This window comes from Symphodus melops (assembly GCF_947650265.1).
Source record: "Symphodus melops genome assembly, chromosome: 5".
In the NCBI taxonomy this organism is placed as follows: domain Eukaryota; kingdom Metazoa; phylum Chordata; class Actinopteri; order Labriformes; family Labridae; genus Symphodus; species Symphodus melops.
In genome coordinates, this window is record NC_136695.1 from 6,155,906 (window position 1) to 6,171,821 (window position 15,916).

Consider the following 15,916-nt stretch of genomic DNA (forward strand, 5'->3'; position numbering starts at 1 on the left):
TAGTAGTTTTGGCAAGCAACTTCCAGAACCAAATAAAAAAAGTTCCTCGTGTTTGTCTTTGGCAACACCCTGAACCCCAAATTACTCCGACTGCTTCAACACCAGTGTGTGAATGGAGGACTAATGATGTCAAAGCACCTTGATACGTCTGAAGACTAGAAATGTTGTTTCTGGCAGATTCAACCTTAGAAAGTTAAAAAAATATATATATATCTGAGGTAGAAAATACTCTTAATACTCTGGCATTCTGCAGCTATCGTTATTTCTCAATGAAAAGTCATTATTTCAGTAAAATTGAAATTAAGAAACCGTTCAGTAATATTCGTATTTTGTCATGTGGGATTATGGGATTTATAGTAAAATAATATACATTATTTCTGATTGTTTATTTTTTTTTAAAGTAGTTAAAAAAACAAAGCAAAACCTGTTTATGGTGGCTTGCTAAGATTGTAGAGAAGACACCATATGAACAGAAACAACAGCCCTGGTTATACTGGACGCAGGTTTGACCCCTGAAGTAAGATGTATAAACAAATGACACCTGCTGGAACACGCTGTGCCATTTGCCTTGTTGTTCTTTCTTCATCAGGGCCCTGCACTGTTAAATGTACCTTGCTCAGGTCTGTAGCCAGCTTAATGTGTCTCCGATTTTTTTTTTAATTTAAGCTACATGTAATTCATTCCTGCATACTGGATGATTTATGCACTATACTTTTTTTCCCCTACAAAATGTTCCGAATTCTCAGTTGATTTATTCCCTCGTCTCCTGATAAGTTTGTGTTGTTGGTCTCGGTCTGTAGTACAGCATGATGTTACTTTTGCAGGTCCCATGGTTCCAACAGTTTGTGTTGAATTTCAGAGTGATTAGTTTGTTTTTATACTTAGAAAATATAATACCCAAAGTATCCTATAATGTCCGAATTTATTCTAGGGACTTAAAAATCATGGAGAGCAAAGGCTTTTTACAATGTCTCAAACAGTCCATGAGAAAAATGAAATCCACGGGACAATAAATCACTAAACAACTGTGCTTTCCTCCTCCATGCACACGCAAGAAAGTGCCGTTGTTTACATCTCAATGCTGCTACTGACACCTACTGGCCACAATGAATATTGCCCTGCGGTTGATTTAAACTGAAGCGGGTGAATCTCTCCTATTTAAAGTTCCACAAATCATTTGTCCCTCGGTGGAGAGGCCAATAGCTTCAAGTGTCTCGGCCACCACTTGTCCACGTATCTCAGCTTTTCTTAGGAGAAAACTTCACTGCGCCTGTTAGAAATGGATCAGGATTTTCAGAAAACATTCAATATATTGGAATGAAATGGTTATACATCGATATGAAGGAAAATTATTAGTGTTTACACGCAACAACATGCACAACATGCTCCGGTTCAGTACCAAGGACAGCGAAAGTCAAAGCCAGGCAGGACGCGCTGACAGCTTATTGCTTTATTGCATGTTCTCGTCAATTAGTCGAACACGGCTGAGTAGCACAGACAAACACCACGGTGCATCTGCGCAGCTTCAAGACTCTCTGCGTGCCACTTTGAAAACGTTGTATACGCGTATAATTACAAGTGCTACAGCGGCAGTAGTTATGGCAATATGTGTAATCTGTGCGCGTGATATATTGGGAATTGGTTTATATTGTGTGGTTGCAGCAAGTCGTGTCCTTATTGCTGGACACGGGACTAGTTATAATATGTCATCTTGCAGTAGACAGTGGACAGTAGAGGAAGAGCTCTGAATAAATGTGGTGGCTCTTAAAAGAGCCGTTGTTGTGGTTTTGGAGCAGTAGACAGATTAAGCTCTCTCTCCGCGGATCCTTCTTGCCAGCTGGATGTCTTTGGGCATGATGGTGACCCTCTTGGCGTGGATGGCGCACAGATTGGTGTCCTCAAAGAGGCCGACCAGGTAAGCCTCGCTGGCCTCCTGCAGAGCCATGACAGCGGAGCTCTGGAAGCGCAGGTCGGTCTTGAAGTCCTGAGCGATCTCACGGACCAGACGCTGGAAGGGCAGCTTGCGGATCAGCAGCTCGGTGGATTTCTGGTACCGACGGATCTCTCTCAGAGCCACGGTACCGGGCCTGTAACGATGGGGCTTCTTCACGCCACCGGTGGCCGGGGCGCTCTTACGGGCAGCCTTGGTGGCCAGCTGCTTCCTGGGGGCTTTGCCTCCGGTGGACTTACGAGCGGTCTGCTTGGTTCTTGCCATCGTCTCTTGTCTCTCTAAACGGGAGAAAAAATGTACTTCGACACGGGCCGAGCTGCTCTTAAAGCGGAGGAGCGGGTGTGCCGCAGTGACGTTGCCTCAGACCTCCGGCCCCTGATTGGTGACGGGTTGCTTCTGGAGCTCAGCCCCGACGGGGGGAGCGAGCCCCCGCTTCGATCTCCGCTGCTCATTGGAGGAAAAGTTGTTCAAACTGTGGAGCCAAAGTCGGAGCGAGCCGCCCCCTGCTGCTCTGCTGGAAGCCTCTCTTCTGGTTGGAGGGGCAGGAAAACGCCCGCGCTCCGCGGACATATAATGGAGAGCATGTACGCCTTGGCTACATTTCTCTCAGTCCCGACTCAAGAGATAAACAACAACCATGTCTGGAAGAGGCAAGACAGGCGGAAAGGCCAGAGCAAAGGCAAAGACCCGCTCTTCCCGTGCTGGGCTCCAGTTCCCAGTCGGTCGTGTTCACAGGCTGCTGCGCAAAGGAAACTACGCCCAGCGTGTTGGAGCCGGTGCCCCCGTCTACCTGGCGGCTGTGCTGGAGTACCTGACCGCTGAGATCCTGGAGCTGGCCGGTAACGCTGCCCGTGACAACAAGAAGACCCGTATCATCCCCCGTCACTTGCAGCTGGCTGTCCGCAACGACGAGGAGCTCAACAAGCTGCTCGGAGGAGTGACCATCGCTCAGGGTGGCGTGCTGCCCAACATCCAGGCTGTCCTGCTGCCCAAGAAGACCGAGAAGGCCGCCAAGAAGTAGAGACGCACGGCGTACACTCACCAACACAACGGCTCTTTTAAGAGCCACCCACACTCCATCAAGAGAGCAATTTACCTGAATGAATGAATCTGATTATTCTGATGATTTTAATATATATTTATTTTTTGTATATTCAACGATCTTTTTGTAAATCTTGAACATCACTTATTTTTACTGGACCCCGGTCACTTTTACACACTGACACTTTAAACTGTTTACAGTATTCTATGCTATACTTAATATTTTTGTGAAACAACTTTTATTTCTTTAGCTATATTCTATTATTGTGAAACTGTGTTTATTGTTATTGCGTGGCCTGCGTCCATTTCACTGCACATCTGTATGAGCACGTGACAAATAAAAATCTTGAAATGAATCTTGACTGATGAAAATCAAATGGGCATAGTTATAGTTTGTGATAAGATACACGATGATAGGTGGGCTCAGCATAACAAAATCACAGACGTTGCTAGATAATTCATTTTAGTTGGTGTTCTGATATCAGTAGCTCCATGCGAAGCTGTTCAGCTTCACCACGCAACGAATAGTACAGGTTCATCTGCTGCACAACGGAGACACATCCGCCCTCATCTGCAACTGTGTGACGTGTCAATTAATCGCTCATTCACAAATGTTGCTTATCACGTAACTGGTGAGCTTTAATGAAGGCAAACTTCAAGCACAGTACACTTCCTTGGCCTCAATGGAAGCATCAAGGCCAGATACAGCGGGGACTCACAAATACTCAACAGCAAGACTCCAGAAAGGGCAGAGTTTTACACAGCCCAGGTCGGTACACGGATAACAAATAAACAAACATAACTCAAGTAACTTCAAGGATTGTGTAAGGAAGACGTGAGCTTTGACAAATGGAACGAACCGCGCGCACACACTCACAAGTGTTGGTTATTACTTTACTGATGATTGATGAAATCTCCTCATACGAATGATGCTGTTTAAGGAAGTACACTCATTCTCTAAAACTTTCCTTGATGACGATCTATGTATAGCCACAAGTTCTGCTGAATACACCCACATCCCATTATTATCACCACACGTCTCTGCCTCTTTTCGATATTCCACTTGAAAACATGGGAGATAATTCAGTGGTGAAACATCTTAACAGTCCATATCTGAACTGAACTCAACAACCTCTATTATTTCTGAGTAAAGTCAGAAGAATTGTCTATTTTAGAATAATGGTTGTAGTTGTGACCTTAAAGCATCAACTATCCTACTATAGTACCTATCCTACTCTTCTTTCTGCATCTTGTCCCATCTCCCCCATCCCATTTCAAGCCCGGCACAGTTTAGCAGATGGCTGTTCCGTCATGAGCCCGGGTCTGCTGAAGATTACTGCCTGTTAAAAGGAAGTTTTTTCATGCCACGCTATGACGGATTAAGGTGGGCTCTTGTAATATAGCCATAAGTAAGGTCTTTTACCTGCTTTTTGTAAACATAACAATGAGCATGGTCTTGTTACCTGCTCTTTTGTTAATGTTAACAGACAAACAGTAACGTCCTTTACCTGCTTTTTGTAAAGTGTCTCGAGATAACACCTGTTATGAATTGCCGCTATACAAAAAAAGATTGATTGATTGATTTATTGATTGAACGAGAAGAGGATCATTTGAAAATAGAATGATTAAAAGTAGAATAATAATCTCTGGAGAAAAGAAAGTCCATCACTCCGGCCACTTGTATTTACATGCAGTCATCATATGTTTTAAAGAGTCTGTTAAAGCTTCCTGTCCTCCTCTCCTTGATATTTTTCTTGACCTTCGCTGTCCCAGGTGCTGAACTGGAAACCTGAACATGTTGTGTCATTTTCTTGATAAAAAAAATAGAATTAAAGCAGTGATAATCTCCCTTTATATCGCTGTATAATGATTATACTCTAATATGTTGGATATTTTCTGCAACTCCTGCGGTCAGTGTGGAGCTCGGTCAGTCCAACATGAGTCAATGTTTAAATGTGACTAAATGAACAAAATGAGAGATGAAATTTGACTACAGATCAAGTAAAAACCTGCAAAAAAAGGGAGTACAAGTACAACAATGAAGCTGTTAAAGCTTCCTGTCCTCCTCTCCGTGATGTTTTTCTTGACCTTCGCTGTCCGAGGTGCTGAACTGGAGCGTGTTGTGTCATTTGCTTAGAAATGGTATAAAACAGTAATGAGCTTAATTCATATCGGTGTTCATGATTTCACCCCAATATGTTGAAGGTTTGCTGCAACTCCTGCTCATCGTGGAGCTCAGTCAGTCCAACAGGATGTCCCAGATTCACAGTGCTGTTCAGAGGGGGGCGCTAATGCTTCAAAGGATTGTGTTTTTAAAAGACGTGACCCAAGAAGAAGAAAAGCAGAGCTCTGTGTTCTACGAGGTTCTCAGACCAGACTTAAAGAACCGTGATTCCGGAGCAGGAAGTATTCAGCCCTCATCGTCTGATCTACTAAAATGTCTGGAAGAGGAAAGGGAGGTAAAGGACTCGGCAAAGGAGGCGCCAAGCGTCACCGTAAAGTCCTCCGTGATAACATCCAGGGAATCACCAAGCCCGCCATCCGCCGTCTTGCTCGCCGTGGTGGTGTGAAGCGTATCTCCGGTCTGATCTACGAGGAGACCCGCGGTGTGTTGAAGGTGTTCCTGGAGAACGTGATCCGTGATGCCGTCACTTACACCGAGCATGCCAAGAGGAAGACCGTGACCGCCATGGATGTGGTGTACGCCCTGAAGAGACAGGGACGCACTCTGTACGGCTTCGGAGGTTAAACCTGATCCTGACCCGCTCATACTCAAACCCAAAGGCTCTTTTAAGAGCCACACACTCAATCTGAAGAGTCATTTCTCAATGTCTATATCTCTATCATAAGCCAGTAATACGCCGTGTAAACTGCTTGTATTTGTGCTTTTTAACGAACACAGCACTTACAATGTTGCAATAACAACGGAAGGAAAGAACAGTCTCGTGAAGGGCGGGAATAGTGTTACAAACATCAACCTCAATAATTAAAGGCTTTGACTCGAGTGTAAAAACCAAAGAGCACCGGATACTAGACCTTACTTTTTATCGAAAACGACATGATACAAATGAGTCCTGTACTTCAGCCTCCTCGCAGTTAACGCACATATTCGACACAATAAATACAGTCAAGAGGCTTATTAAAAATCATGATGTTCATGATACATGAATAACATCATTGCACTCTTCATGAACCTCATGTTAACACACATGAGGCTTTACTTACGTCCATGAGGTATTAGGCCACATGTCAAACAAGTAGGACTGAAACATGTAAAAGTAGTGCTGCATTCACTTTTGAGGAACAGCTCAAAGTAAAGAAGGTACAATGCTAAAGGCATGCATGTGAACCAACAACAAAAAGATAGAACAATACAAATAACAAGGTAGGTTTAAATATGTATTCAAGTCCTTTTTTAGGCCTACACCGTCAACTTACATTGGTTATTACACAGTAAATATAGGCTATCAATAGTAATAGTGGAATATTTGTCTCAACTTTCTCGAGGCTCGAAATGAGAAGATCATTTGGGAATTGGCAGTCTTCTGTTTACACCATTTTAATATTGAGTATGTGTCGGTCAAAACTCTGGTCTTTTTCCCTCTGAGGGGTTTCACTGCTGTCTCTTTCCTCCACTATCTTGCATGTTGACATGTTGCTGTCTTGATGGGCTGTACAGTTAACGGCTCAAGGTAACCTCGGGCATTTGTTGGCTTCATTTGTGAGTCGGCATGGCCTACTATATTTGGATGGCAACATCTGGAATAACGACTGAGATAGTTCAGGGAAACGGATTTCGGACCAAGCCCGCTCACTCCACACAAAGCACGGCCCCGAGAGCCCAAGCTCCAGCCAATCCCCTGTGAGCAACAGCACGCCCTCATTTGCATCAGCAGCAAATAAAGAGAGACTCCCGACCAGGCGTAGCCATCTGATCCTGAGACCACCACTCAGAAATCATGCCTGAAACCGTGAAAGCGCCCAAGAAGGGCTCCAAGAAAGCCGTGTCTAAGGCCACCAAGACCGGCAAGAAGAGGAGGAGGACCAGGAAAGAGAGCTACGCCATCTACGTCTACAAGGTCCTGAAGCAGGTCCACCCCGACACCGGTATCTCCTCCAAGGCTATGGGCATCATGAACTCCTTCGTGAGCGACATCTTTGAGCGCATCGCTGGGGAGGCATCCCGCCTGGCTCACTACAACAAGCGCTCCACCATCACCTCCAGGGAGATCCAGACCGCCGTCCGTCTGCTGCTGCCCGGTGAGCTGGCCAAGCACGCCGTGTCCGAGGGCACCAAGGCTGTGACCAAGTACACCAGCTCCAAGTAAACCCGCTGATAACCAGCAACAACATAACGGTCCTTTTCAGGACCACCCAACCCTTCCTTCAAGAGCTCAACTCCAATTCATATATTACAACATGCATGTGCATATTCCTTTCTTTCATTTGCACACTGCAATACATCTTCTACCCCTTTTCACAAACCTATCCATTCTTTCAACACGCCCCAATTCAAGGCAACTTTACTTTCACGCTTTCTTCATCTGGACAACATAAACCCACTCATTCACCTATTCACAAGGCTTCAATATATCACACTGCAACTTAGTGCTCACTGTGTAAGCTTACTGCAAGCGAGACCAACTTTCTGGATACTAATACTCTATACAAACGGCAGACATATCTAATGTTTACACAAGACACACATTAATGTTAGACAACACATCAAAACCTACTTTTGTCAGTGAACATCTGACTTACGCATTCCTCATGTATTGGAACATTTAACCCTTTACATTAGCTTATTACATGTATAGGAGACTGAATTTCATTGTATCACAAACCTCGCAGCAAGCCTGCGACTCAACACCCAGGGAGACAAAACCCACACTTACCGCGAGGGAGATTAAATCCCCCCGCGACAAATTACGTTTTTTGAATTAAATTGAAAAAGCGCGAACCAAACACCGCGATTTTAAAGCTTTTACACATCCACACAAATCTTCCAAATAAAACAGAGGACAAAAAGTTGCGTAAACAATATTGAGTATCTCAAAGGTAAGTAGATTTTACAAAGTACTTACCTGCAAAATACAGGACAAGTGCAGACGCATTCAATTGGCCTTCCAGGTTGCAGCTGAGGTGTGGGCGGAAGTGCTCACCTGAGACAACCCGGCACAACTGTTCCGTCGTTGTCAGTTCCATCTGAGGTGCTGCTCTGCTTTACAATAATATTGCATGAATTTTTTCCCTTTCCTCTCAAAAGAAAGAATATTTTAAAGGAATATTCCACCTCCGCGGCCAAAAATATTAGATGTCATTGTCTCAGATTTCCGATCTCCCCTAAAGCCAAAGAGGTGAACTTTAAAACATTCAATGACATTTATCCATGTGCTGAATTTCTAAGACGGATATTTCATTTGGACAGTAAAACAGAAACAGAAACACTTGAGCACTTGAAGTTTTCCTGCAAGGTATGTGATTTATTTTGGAAGAATTTCACAAGTTGGACAGCCCGTAATAACATGGAGGTGCCTCCCCTGACATCCAACAGTGTGAAACTTGGTTTTATAATGGAGGACAGAAAATTAGAATTTAACTTAAATAACTTACTTGTACTTGCCAAATATTTTCTACACAAATGTAAATACTCAAATACTGCCCCACTCTTCAGCATGTGTTTGAAGGAGCTGCAGCTTTATGTTGATTCTTTGAAACTTATGAAATCAAGGAAGGCCCTATATGTCTATGTGAGAGCTTGTCAGGTTTTGATTGATTGTTGTTTTTTTCTGTTTGTTGCTCTGTTGTACAAAACAAACAAAAACAATAACATTGCACCGTGTATGTAATGAAACAAAAACTATTAAATGCCCATCTGCTCGTAATATGGGCTTTCAAGTCGTTAGAAAATACCTTTTAACCAGCTCAATCCAAAATAAACACAAAAGTGCTCACATATCTTTGGGTGTGCCACAATTACATGTGGGACAATAACTACAGGGCTTGGACCTCTTAACATAAAACAAACCAATCAATAACTAATGATGAGGATATTTACTGTCAAGACAAACGCTCATTTCATACAGCCTTTGCTGATTTGATTAGTTTCTCAGCTTCTGGGTAAGACTAGGCTGTGCTTCAGAGACAGTAACCTGCTCTCCACACAAATGGAAACTGCTGTGATTCATTCAGCCCGCATTAACTCTCATGTCAGATTGTTAAGACGTACAGTTTCCAAACTTTAACTTTGTCCCCTTCTCATAAAATCTACCATTTAGTCGGACCTGGAGCTGAAACCGACAACAACAACATCATCTGTGAGTCTTTCTGACCGCCTGAGTCTGCGTGTGTTTACCTCCCCAGAAAAGTGTCCGATTAAAACGAAACTAATCAAAGTATAACGTCAATGCTCGTTTTGTTCGATTAACGGAAGCCTCTGCGCACACTAGCAACATTTTAAACGTTCACAGGTCTCATGAAGCCACTTTAGAAGCCGAAATGTGACGGAAAATCCCCGCGTGTTACACAAACACACCGGGTACCGTCGAGGTTTGAAGCCTGCTGTCGCGAAATAACGGAGCCCTGGCCCCCAAACACGAGCTGGGTCTGAAGAGAGGAGGGTTTTCTAACTGCTGCCACACATTTCTTCGTTTCAACAGATTGTCTGTCTGAGATATATCCCCACAATGTTGAAGATAAAACACAAAGTGTCGCCACATTTCAGGCGGGAGTAGGGCTTTCTGCAGGGGTTGACTCTTCACGGTTCTCATGTTCCATTTATGTCCCTCCTCCGCTCGTTCGCTCCGCACGTCCAGTGAGAGATCATCATGGCAGAAGAAGCTCCAGCAGTAGCCCCGGCGAAAGCCCCCAAGAAGAAATCGGCTCCCAAGCCCAAGAAGGAGGGACCCACCCTCCCGAAGCTCATCCTCAGCGCTGTGGCCGAGTCCAAAGAGCGCAAAGGTGTGTCTTTGGCGGCGGTGAAGAAGGCACTGGCGGCTAAAGGTGTGGATGTGAGCAAGGCTAACAAACGCATCAACACCGCCGTGATTAAGCTGGTGACAAAGGGCACTTTGTCCCAGACTAAAGGCACGGGGGCCGCAGGATCTTTCAAGCTCGCAAAGAAAGAGCCCAAAGCCGCCAAACCCGCAGCCAAGAAGGTCGCAAAGAAAGCTCCAGCCAAGGCAAAGAAGCCCGCCGCAAAGAAAGCGACACCCAAGAAGAAGGCTGCAGTCAAGAAAGTAGCAGTCAAGAAGTCCCCGAAGAAGGCAGCCGCAGCCAAGAAAACTCCGGTGAAGAAGGCAGCCAAAAAGCCTGCAGCCAAGAGCCCCAAGAAGGCTGCACCGAAGAAGGTGGCGAAGAAGACTCCCGTGAAGAAAGCTCCAGCTAAGAAAGCACCCGCAAAGAAGACTGCAGCCAAGAAGGCCAAGAAGTAAATCTTGAGACCACTATTCAAAGCATCAAAGGCTCTTTTAAGAGCCACCACAACTTCTAAAGAGTCTGTCCTAAGCAATCAGCTGTTCTCAGTTCTTTTATAATCTTGTAATACACACATATTGCACTGCACTGTTAAATGTACCTTTCTCAGGTCTGTAGCCAGCCTAATGCGTGTGCGGGCGCCTTAGTATCCTAACACATTTTTATCTTAAGCTACATGTAATTTATTCCTGCATACTGGATGTGTTATGCACTATACGTTCTTCTTTTTTCTTTTTTTAACAAAATGCTCCAAATTCTCAGTTGATTTATTCCCTCGTGATAAGATTGTGTTGTTGGTCTCGGTCTGTAGTACAGCATGATGTTACTTTTGTAGGTCCCATGGTTCCAACAGTTTGTGTTGAATTTCAGAGTGATTAGTTTGTTTTTATACTTAGAAAATATAATACCCAAAGTATCCTATAATGTCCGAATTTATTCTAGGGACTTAAAAATCATGGAGAGCAAAGGCTTTTAACAATGTCTCAAACAGTCCATGAGAAAAATGAAATCCACGGGACAATAAATCACTAAACAACTGTGCTTTCCTCCTCCATGCACGCGCAAGAAAGTGCCGTTGTTTACATCTCAATGCTGCTACTGACACCTACTGGCCACAATGAATATTGCCCTGCGGGTGATTTAAACTGAAGCGGGTGAATATCTCCTATTTAAAGTTCCACAAATCATGTAGTAGTTTTGGCAAGCAACTTCCAGAACCAAATAAAAAAAGTTCCTCGTGTTTGTCTTTGGCAACACCCTGAACCCCAAATTACTCCGACTGCTTCAACACCAGTGTGTGAATGGAGGACTAATGATGTCAAAGCACCTTGATACGTCTGAAGACTAGAAATGTTGTTTCTGGCAGATTCAACCTTAGAAAGTTAAAAAAATATATATATATCTGAGGTAGAAAATACTCTTAATACTCTGGCATTCTGCAGCTATCGTTATTTCTCAATGAAAAGTCATTATTTCAGTAAAATTGAAATTAAGAAACCGTTCAGTAATATTCGTATTTTGTCATGTGGGATTATGGGATTTATAGTAAAATAATATACATTATTTCTGATTGTTTATTTTTTTTTAAAGTAGTTAAAAAAACAAAGCAAAACCTGTTTATGGTGGCTTGCTAAGATTGTAGAGAAGACACCATATGAACAGAAACAACAGCCCTGGTTATACTGGACGCAGGTTTGACCCCTGAAGTAAGATGTATAAACAAATGACACCTGCTGGAACACGCTGTGCCATTTGCCTTGTTGTTCTTTCTTCATCAGGGCCCTGCACTGTTAAATGTACCTTGCTCAGGTCTGTAGCCAGCTTAATGTGTCTCCGATTTTTTTTTTAATTTAAGCTACATGTAATTCATTCCTGCATACTGGATGATTTATGCACTATACTTTTTTTCCCCTACAAAATGTTCCGAATTCTCAGTTGATTTATTCCCTCGTCTCCTGATAAGTTTGTGTTGTTGGTCTCGGTCTGTAGTACAGCATGATGTTACTTTTGCAGGTCCCATGGTTCCAACAGTTTGTGTTGAATTTCAGAGTGATTAGTTTGTTTTTATACTTAGAAAATATAATACCCAAAGTATCCTATAATGTCCGAATTTATTCTAGGGACTTAAAAATCATGGAGAGCAAAGGCTTTTTACAATGTCTCAAACAGTCCATGAGAAAAATGAAATCCACGGGACAATAAATCACTAAACAACTGTGCTTTCCTCCTCCATGCACACGCAAGAAAGTGCCGTTGTTTACATCTCAATGCTGCTACTGACACCTACTGGCCACAATGAATATTGCCCTGCGGTTGATTTAAACTGAAGCGGGTGAATCTCTCCTATTTAAAGTTCCACAAATCATTTGTCCCTCGGTGGAGAGGCCAATAGCTTCAAGTGTCTCGGCCACCACTTGTCCACGTATCTCAGCTTTTCTTAGGAGAAAACTTCACTGCGCCTGTTAGAAATGGATCAGGATTTTCAGAAAACATTCAATATATTGGAATGAAATGGTTATACATCGATATGAAGGAAAATTATTAGTGTTTACACGCAACAACATGCACAACATACTCCGGTTCAGTACCAAGGACAGCGAAAGTCAAAGCCAGGCAGGACGCGCTGACAGCTTATTGCTTTATTGCATGTTCTCGTCAATTAGTCGAACACGGCTGAGTAGCACAGACAAACACCACGGTGCATCTGCGCAGCTTCAAGACTCTCTGCGTGCCACTTTGAAAACGTTGTATACGCGTATAATTACAAGTGCTACAGCGGCAGTAGTTATGGCAATATGTGTAATCTGTGCGCGTGATATATTGGGAATTGGTTTATATTGTGTGGTTGCAGCAAGTCGTGTCCTTATTGCTGGACACGGGACTAGTTATAATATGTCATCTTGCAGTAGACAGTGGACAGTAGAGGAAGAGCTCTGAATAAATGTGGTGGCTCTTAAAAGAGCCGTTGTTGTGGTTTTGGAGCAGTGGACAGATTAAGCTCTCTCTCCGCGGATCCTTCTTGCCAGCTGGATGTCTTTGGGCATGATGGTGACCCTCTTGGCGTGGATGGCGCACAGATTGGTGTCCTCAAAGAGGCCGACCAGGTAAGCCTCGCTGGCCTCCTGCAGAGCCATGACAGCGGAGCTCTGGAAGCGCAGGTCGGTCTTGAAGTCCTGAGCGATCTCACGGACCAGACGCTGGAAGGGCAGCTTGCGGATCAGCAGCTCGGTGGATTTCTGGTACCGACGGATCTCTCTCAGAGCCACGGTACCGGGCCTGTAACGATGGGGCTTCTTCACGCCACCGGTGGCCGGGGCGCTCTTACGGGCAGCCTTGGTGGCCAGCTGCTTCCTGGGGGCTTTGCCTCCGGTGGACTTACGAGCGGTCTGCTTGGTTCTTGCCATCGTCTCTTGTCTCTCTAAACGGGAGAAAAAATGTACTTCGACACGGGCCGAGCTGCTCTTAAAGCGGAGGAGCGGGTGTGCCGCAGTGACGTTGCCTCAGACCTCCGGCCCCTGATTGGTGACGGGTTGCTTCTGGAGCTCAGCCCCGACGGGGGGAGCGAGCCCCCGCTTCGATCTCCGCTGCTCATTGGAGGAAAAGTTGTTCAAACTGTGGAGCCAAAGTCGGAGCGAGCCGCCCCCTGCTGCTCTGCTGGAAGCCTCTCTTCTGGTTGGAGGGGCAGGAAAACGCCCGCGCTCCGCGGACATATAATGGAGAGCATGTCCGCCTTGGCTACATTTCTCTCAGTCCCGACTCAAGAGATAAACAACAACCATGTCTGGAAGAGGCAAGACAGGCGGAAAGGCCAGAGCAAAGGCAAAGACCCGCTCTTCCCGTGCTGGGCTCCAGTTCCCAGTCGGTCGTGTTCACAGGCTGCTGCGCAAAGGAAACTACGCCCAGCGTGTTGGAGCCGGTGCCCCCGTCTACCTGGCGGCTGTGCTGGAGTACCTGACCGCTGAGATCCTGGAGCTGGCCGGTAACGCTGCCCGTGACAACAAGAAGACCCGTATCATCCCCCGTCACTTGCAGCTGGCTGTCCGCAACGACGAGGAGCTCAACAAGCTGCTCGGAGGAGTGACCATCGCTCAGGGTGGCGTGCTGCCCAACATCCAGGCTGTCCTGCTGCCCAAGAAGACCGAGAAGGCCGCCAAGAAGTAGAGACGCACGGCGTACACTCACCAACACAACGGCTCTTTTAAGAGCCACCCACACTCCATCAAGAGAGCAATTTACCTGAATGAATGAATCTGATTATTCTGATGATTTTAATATATATTTATTTTTTGTATATTCAACGATCTTTTTGTAAATCTTGAACATCACTTATTTTTACTGGACCCCGGTCACTTTTACACACTGACACTTTAAACTGTTTACAGTATTCTATGCTATACTTAATATTTTTGTGAAACAACTTTTATTTCTTTAGCTATATTCTATTATTGTGAAACTGTGTTTATTGTTATTGCGTGGCCTGCGTCCATTTCACTGCACATCTGTATGAGCACGTGACAAATAAAAATCTTGAAATGAATCTTGACTGATGAAAATCAAATGGGCATAGTTATAGTTTGTGATAAGATACACGATGATAGGTGGGCTCAGCATAACAAAATCACAGACGTTGCTAGATAATTCATTTTAGTTGGTGTTCTGATATCAGTAGCTCCATGCGAAGCTGTTCAGCTTCACCACGCAACGAATAGTACAGGTTCATCTGCTGCACAACGGAGACACATCCGCCCTCATCTGCAACTGTGTGACGTGTCAATTAATCGCTCATTCACAAATGTTGCTTATCACGTAACTGGTGAGCTTTAATGAAGGCAAACTTCAAGCACAGTACACTTCCTTGGCCTCAATGGAAGCATCAAGGCCAGATACAGCGGGGACTCACAAATACTCAACAGCAAGACTCCAGAAAGGGCAGAGTTTTACACAGCCCAGGTCGGTACACGGATAACAAATAAACAAACATAACTCAAGTAACTTCAAGGATTGTGTAAGGAAGACGTGAGCTTTGACAAATGGAACGAACCGCGCGCACACACTCACAAGTGTTGGTTATTACTTTACTGATGATTGATGAAATCTCCTCATACGAATGATGCTGTTTAAGGAAGTACACTCATTCTCTAAAACTTTCCTTGATGACGATCTATGTATAGCCACAAGTTCTGCTGAATACACCCACATCCCATTATTATCACCACACGTCTCTGCCTCTTTTCGATATTCCACTTGAAAACATGGGAGATAATTCAGTGGTGAAACATCTTAACAGTCCATATCTGAACTGAACTCAACAACCTCTATTATTTCTGAGTAAAGTCAGAAGAATTGTCTATTTTAGAATAATGGTTGTAGTTGTGACCTTAAAGCATCAACTATCCTACTATAGTACCTATCCTACTCTTCTTTCTGCATCTTGTCCCATCTCCCCCATCCCATTTCAAGCCCGGCACAGTTTAGCAGATGGCTGTTCCGTCATGAGCCCGGGTCTGCTGAAGATTACTGCCTGTTAAAAGGAAGTTTTTTCATGCCACGCTATGACGGATTAAGGTGGGCTCTTGTAATATAGCCATAAGTAAGGTCTTTTACCTGCTTTTTGTAAACATAACAATGAGCATGGTCTTGTTACCTGCTCTTTTGTTAATGTTAACAGACAAACAGTAACGTCCTTTACCTGCTTTTTGTAAAGTGTCTCGAGATAACACCTGTTATGAATTGCCGCTATACAAAAAAAGATTGATTTATTGATTGAACGAGAAGAGGATCATTTGAAAATAGAATGATTAAAAGTAGAATAATAATCTCTGGAGAAAAGAAAGTCCATCACTCCGGCCACTTGTATTTACATGCAGTCATCATATGTTTTAAAGAGTCTGTTAAAGCTTCCTGTCCTCCTCTCCTTGATATTTTTCTTGACCTTCGCTGTCCCAGGTG

At 44.3% G+C, this 15,916-nt stretch overlaps 7 protein-coding genes across 7 annotated transcripts; 5 read left to right on the top strand and 2 right to left on the bottom strand.

Annotated features, from left to right (window-relative positions):
- Positions 1–1,776: 1,776 nt before the first annotated feature.
- On the bottom strand, positions 1,777–2,259 carry LOC306824504 (histone H3.2). Its single transcript, XM_079344682.1, has one exon. It carries the CDS (start codon positions 2,213–2,215, stop codon positions 1,805–1,807), a length of 411 nt encoding a protein of 136 aa, XP_079200808.1. The 5' UTR covers positions 2,216–2,259; the 3' UTR covers positions 1,777–1,804.
- A 308-nt stretch (positions 2,260–2,567) lies between these two features.
- Positions 2,568–3,034, top strand: LOC306824052 (histone H2A). Its single transcript, XM_079344011.1, has one exon. The coding sequence runs from the start codon at positions 2,589–2,591 to the stop codon at positions 2,970–2,972; it is 384 nt and encodes a 127-aa protein (XP_079200137.1). The 5' UTR covers positions 2,568–2,588; the 3' UTR covers positions 2,973–3,034.
- A 2,336-nt stretch (positions 3,035–5,370) lies between these two features.
- Positions 5,371–5,794, top strand: LOC306824473 (histone H4). Its single transcript, XM_079344647.1, has one exon. It carries the CDS (start codon positions 5,430–5,432, stop codon positions 5,739–5,741), a length of 312 nt encoding a protein of 103 aa, XP_079200773.1. The 5' UTR covers positions 5,371–5,429; the 3' UTR covers positions 5,742–5,794.
- Positions 5,795–6,901: 1,107 nt separating this feature from the next.
- LOC306823450 (histone H2B 1/2-like) lies at positions 6,902–7,370 on the top strand. Its single transcript, XM_079342994.1, has one exon. The coding sequence runs from the start codon at positions 6,952–6,954 to the stop codon at positions 7,318–7,320; it is 369 nt and encodes a 122-aa protein (XP_079199120.1). The 5' UTR covers positions 6,902–6,951; the 3' UTR covers positions 7,321–7,370.
- Positions 7,371–9,801: 2,431 nt separating this feature from the next.
- On the top strand, positions 9,802–10,451 carry LOC306824392 (histone H1-like). The gene has a single exon (XM_079344513.1). The coding sequence runs from the start codon at positions 9,820–9,822 to the stop codon at positions 10,423–10,425; it is 606 nt and encodes a 201-aa protein (XP_079200639.1). The 5' UTR covers positions 9,802–9,819; the 3' UTR covers positions 10,426–10,451.
- Positions 10,452–12,960: 2,509 nt separating this feature from the next.
- Positions 12,961–13,422, bottom strand: LOC306824398 (histone H3.2; the record flags this gene model as incomplete). The annotated part of the gene is made up of 1 exon (XM_079344519.1): positions 12,961–13,422. The coding sequence occupies exon 1, from the start codon at positions 13,369–13,371 to the stop codon at positions 12,961–12,963; it is 411 nt and encodes a 136-aa protein (XP_079200645.1). The 5' UTR covers positions 13,372–13,422.
- A 296-nt stretch (positions 13,423–13,718) lies between these two features.
- LOC306824399 (histone H2A) lies at positions 13,719–14,190 on the top strand. The gene has a single exon (XM_079344520.1). The coding sequence runs from the start codon at positions 13,745–13,747 to the stop codon at positions 14,126–14,128; it is 384 nt and encodes a 127-aa protein (XP_079200646.1). The 5' UTR covers positions 13,719–13,744; the 3' UTR covers positions 14,129–14,190.
- The last annotated feature ends 1,726 nt before the right edge of the window (positions 14,191–15,916 follow it).

Coding starts and splice junctions, on each gene's coding strand:
- LOC306824504 (XM_079344682.1), bottom strand. CDS start 2,215: ATGGCAAGAACCAAGCAGACCGCTCGTAAGTCCACCGGAGGCAAAGCC.
- LOC306824052 (XM_079344011.1), top strand. CDS start 2,589: ATGTCTGGAAGAGGCAAGACAGGCGGAAAGGCCAGAGCAAAGGCAAAG.
- LOC306824473 (XM_079344647.1), top strand. CDS start 5,430: ATGTCTGGAAGAGGAAAGGGAGGTAAAGGACTCGGCAAAGGAGGCGCC.
- LOC306823450 (XM_079342994.1), top strand. CDS start 6,952: ATGCCTGAAACCGTGAAAGCGCCCAAGAAGGGCTCCAAGAAAGCCGTG.
- LOC306824392 (XM_079344513.1), top strand. CDS start 9,820: ATGGCAGAAGAAGCTCCAGCAGTAGCCCCGGCGAAAGCCCCCAAGAAG.
- LOC306824399 (XM_079344520.1), top strand. CDS start 13,745: ATGTCTGGAAGAGGCAAGACAGGCGGAAAGGCCAGAGCAAAGGCAAAG.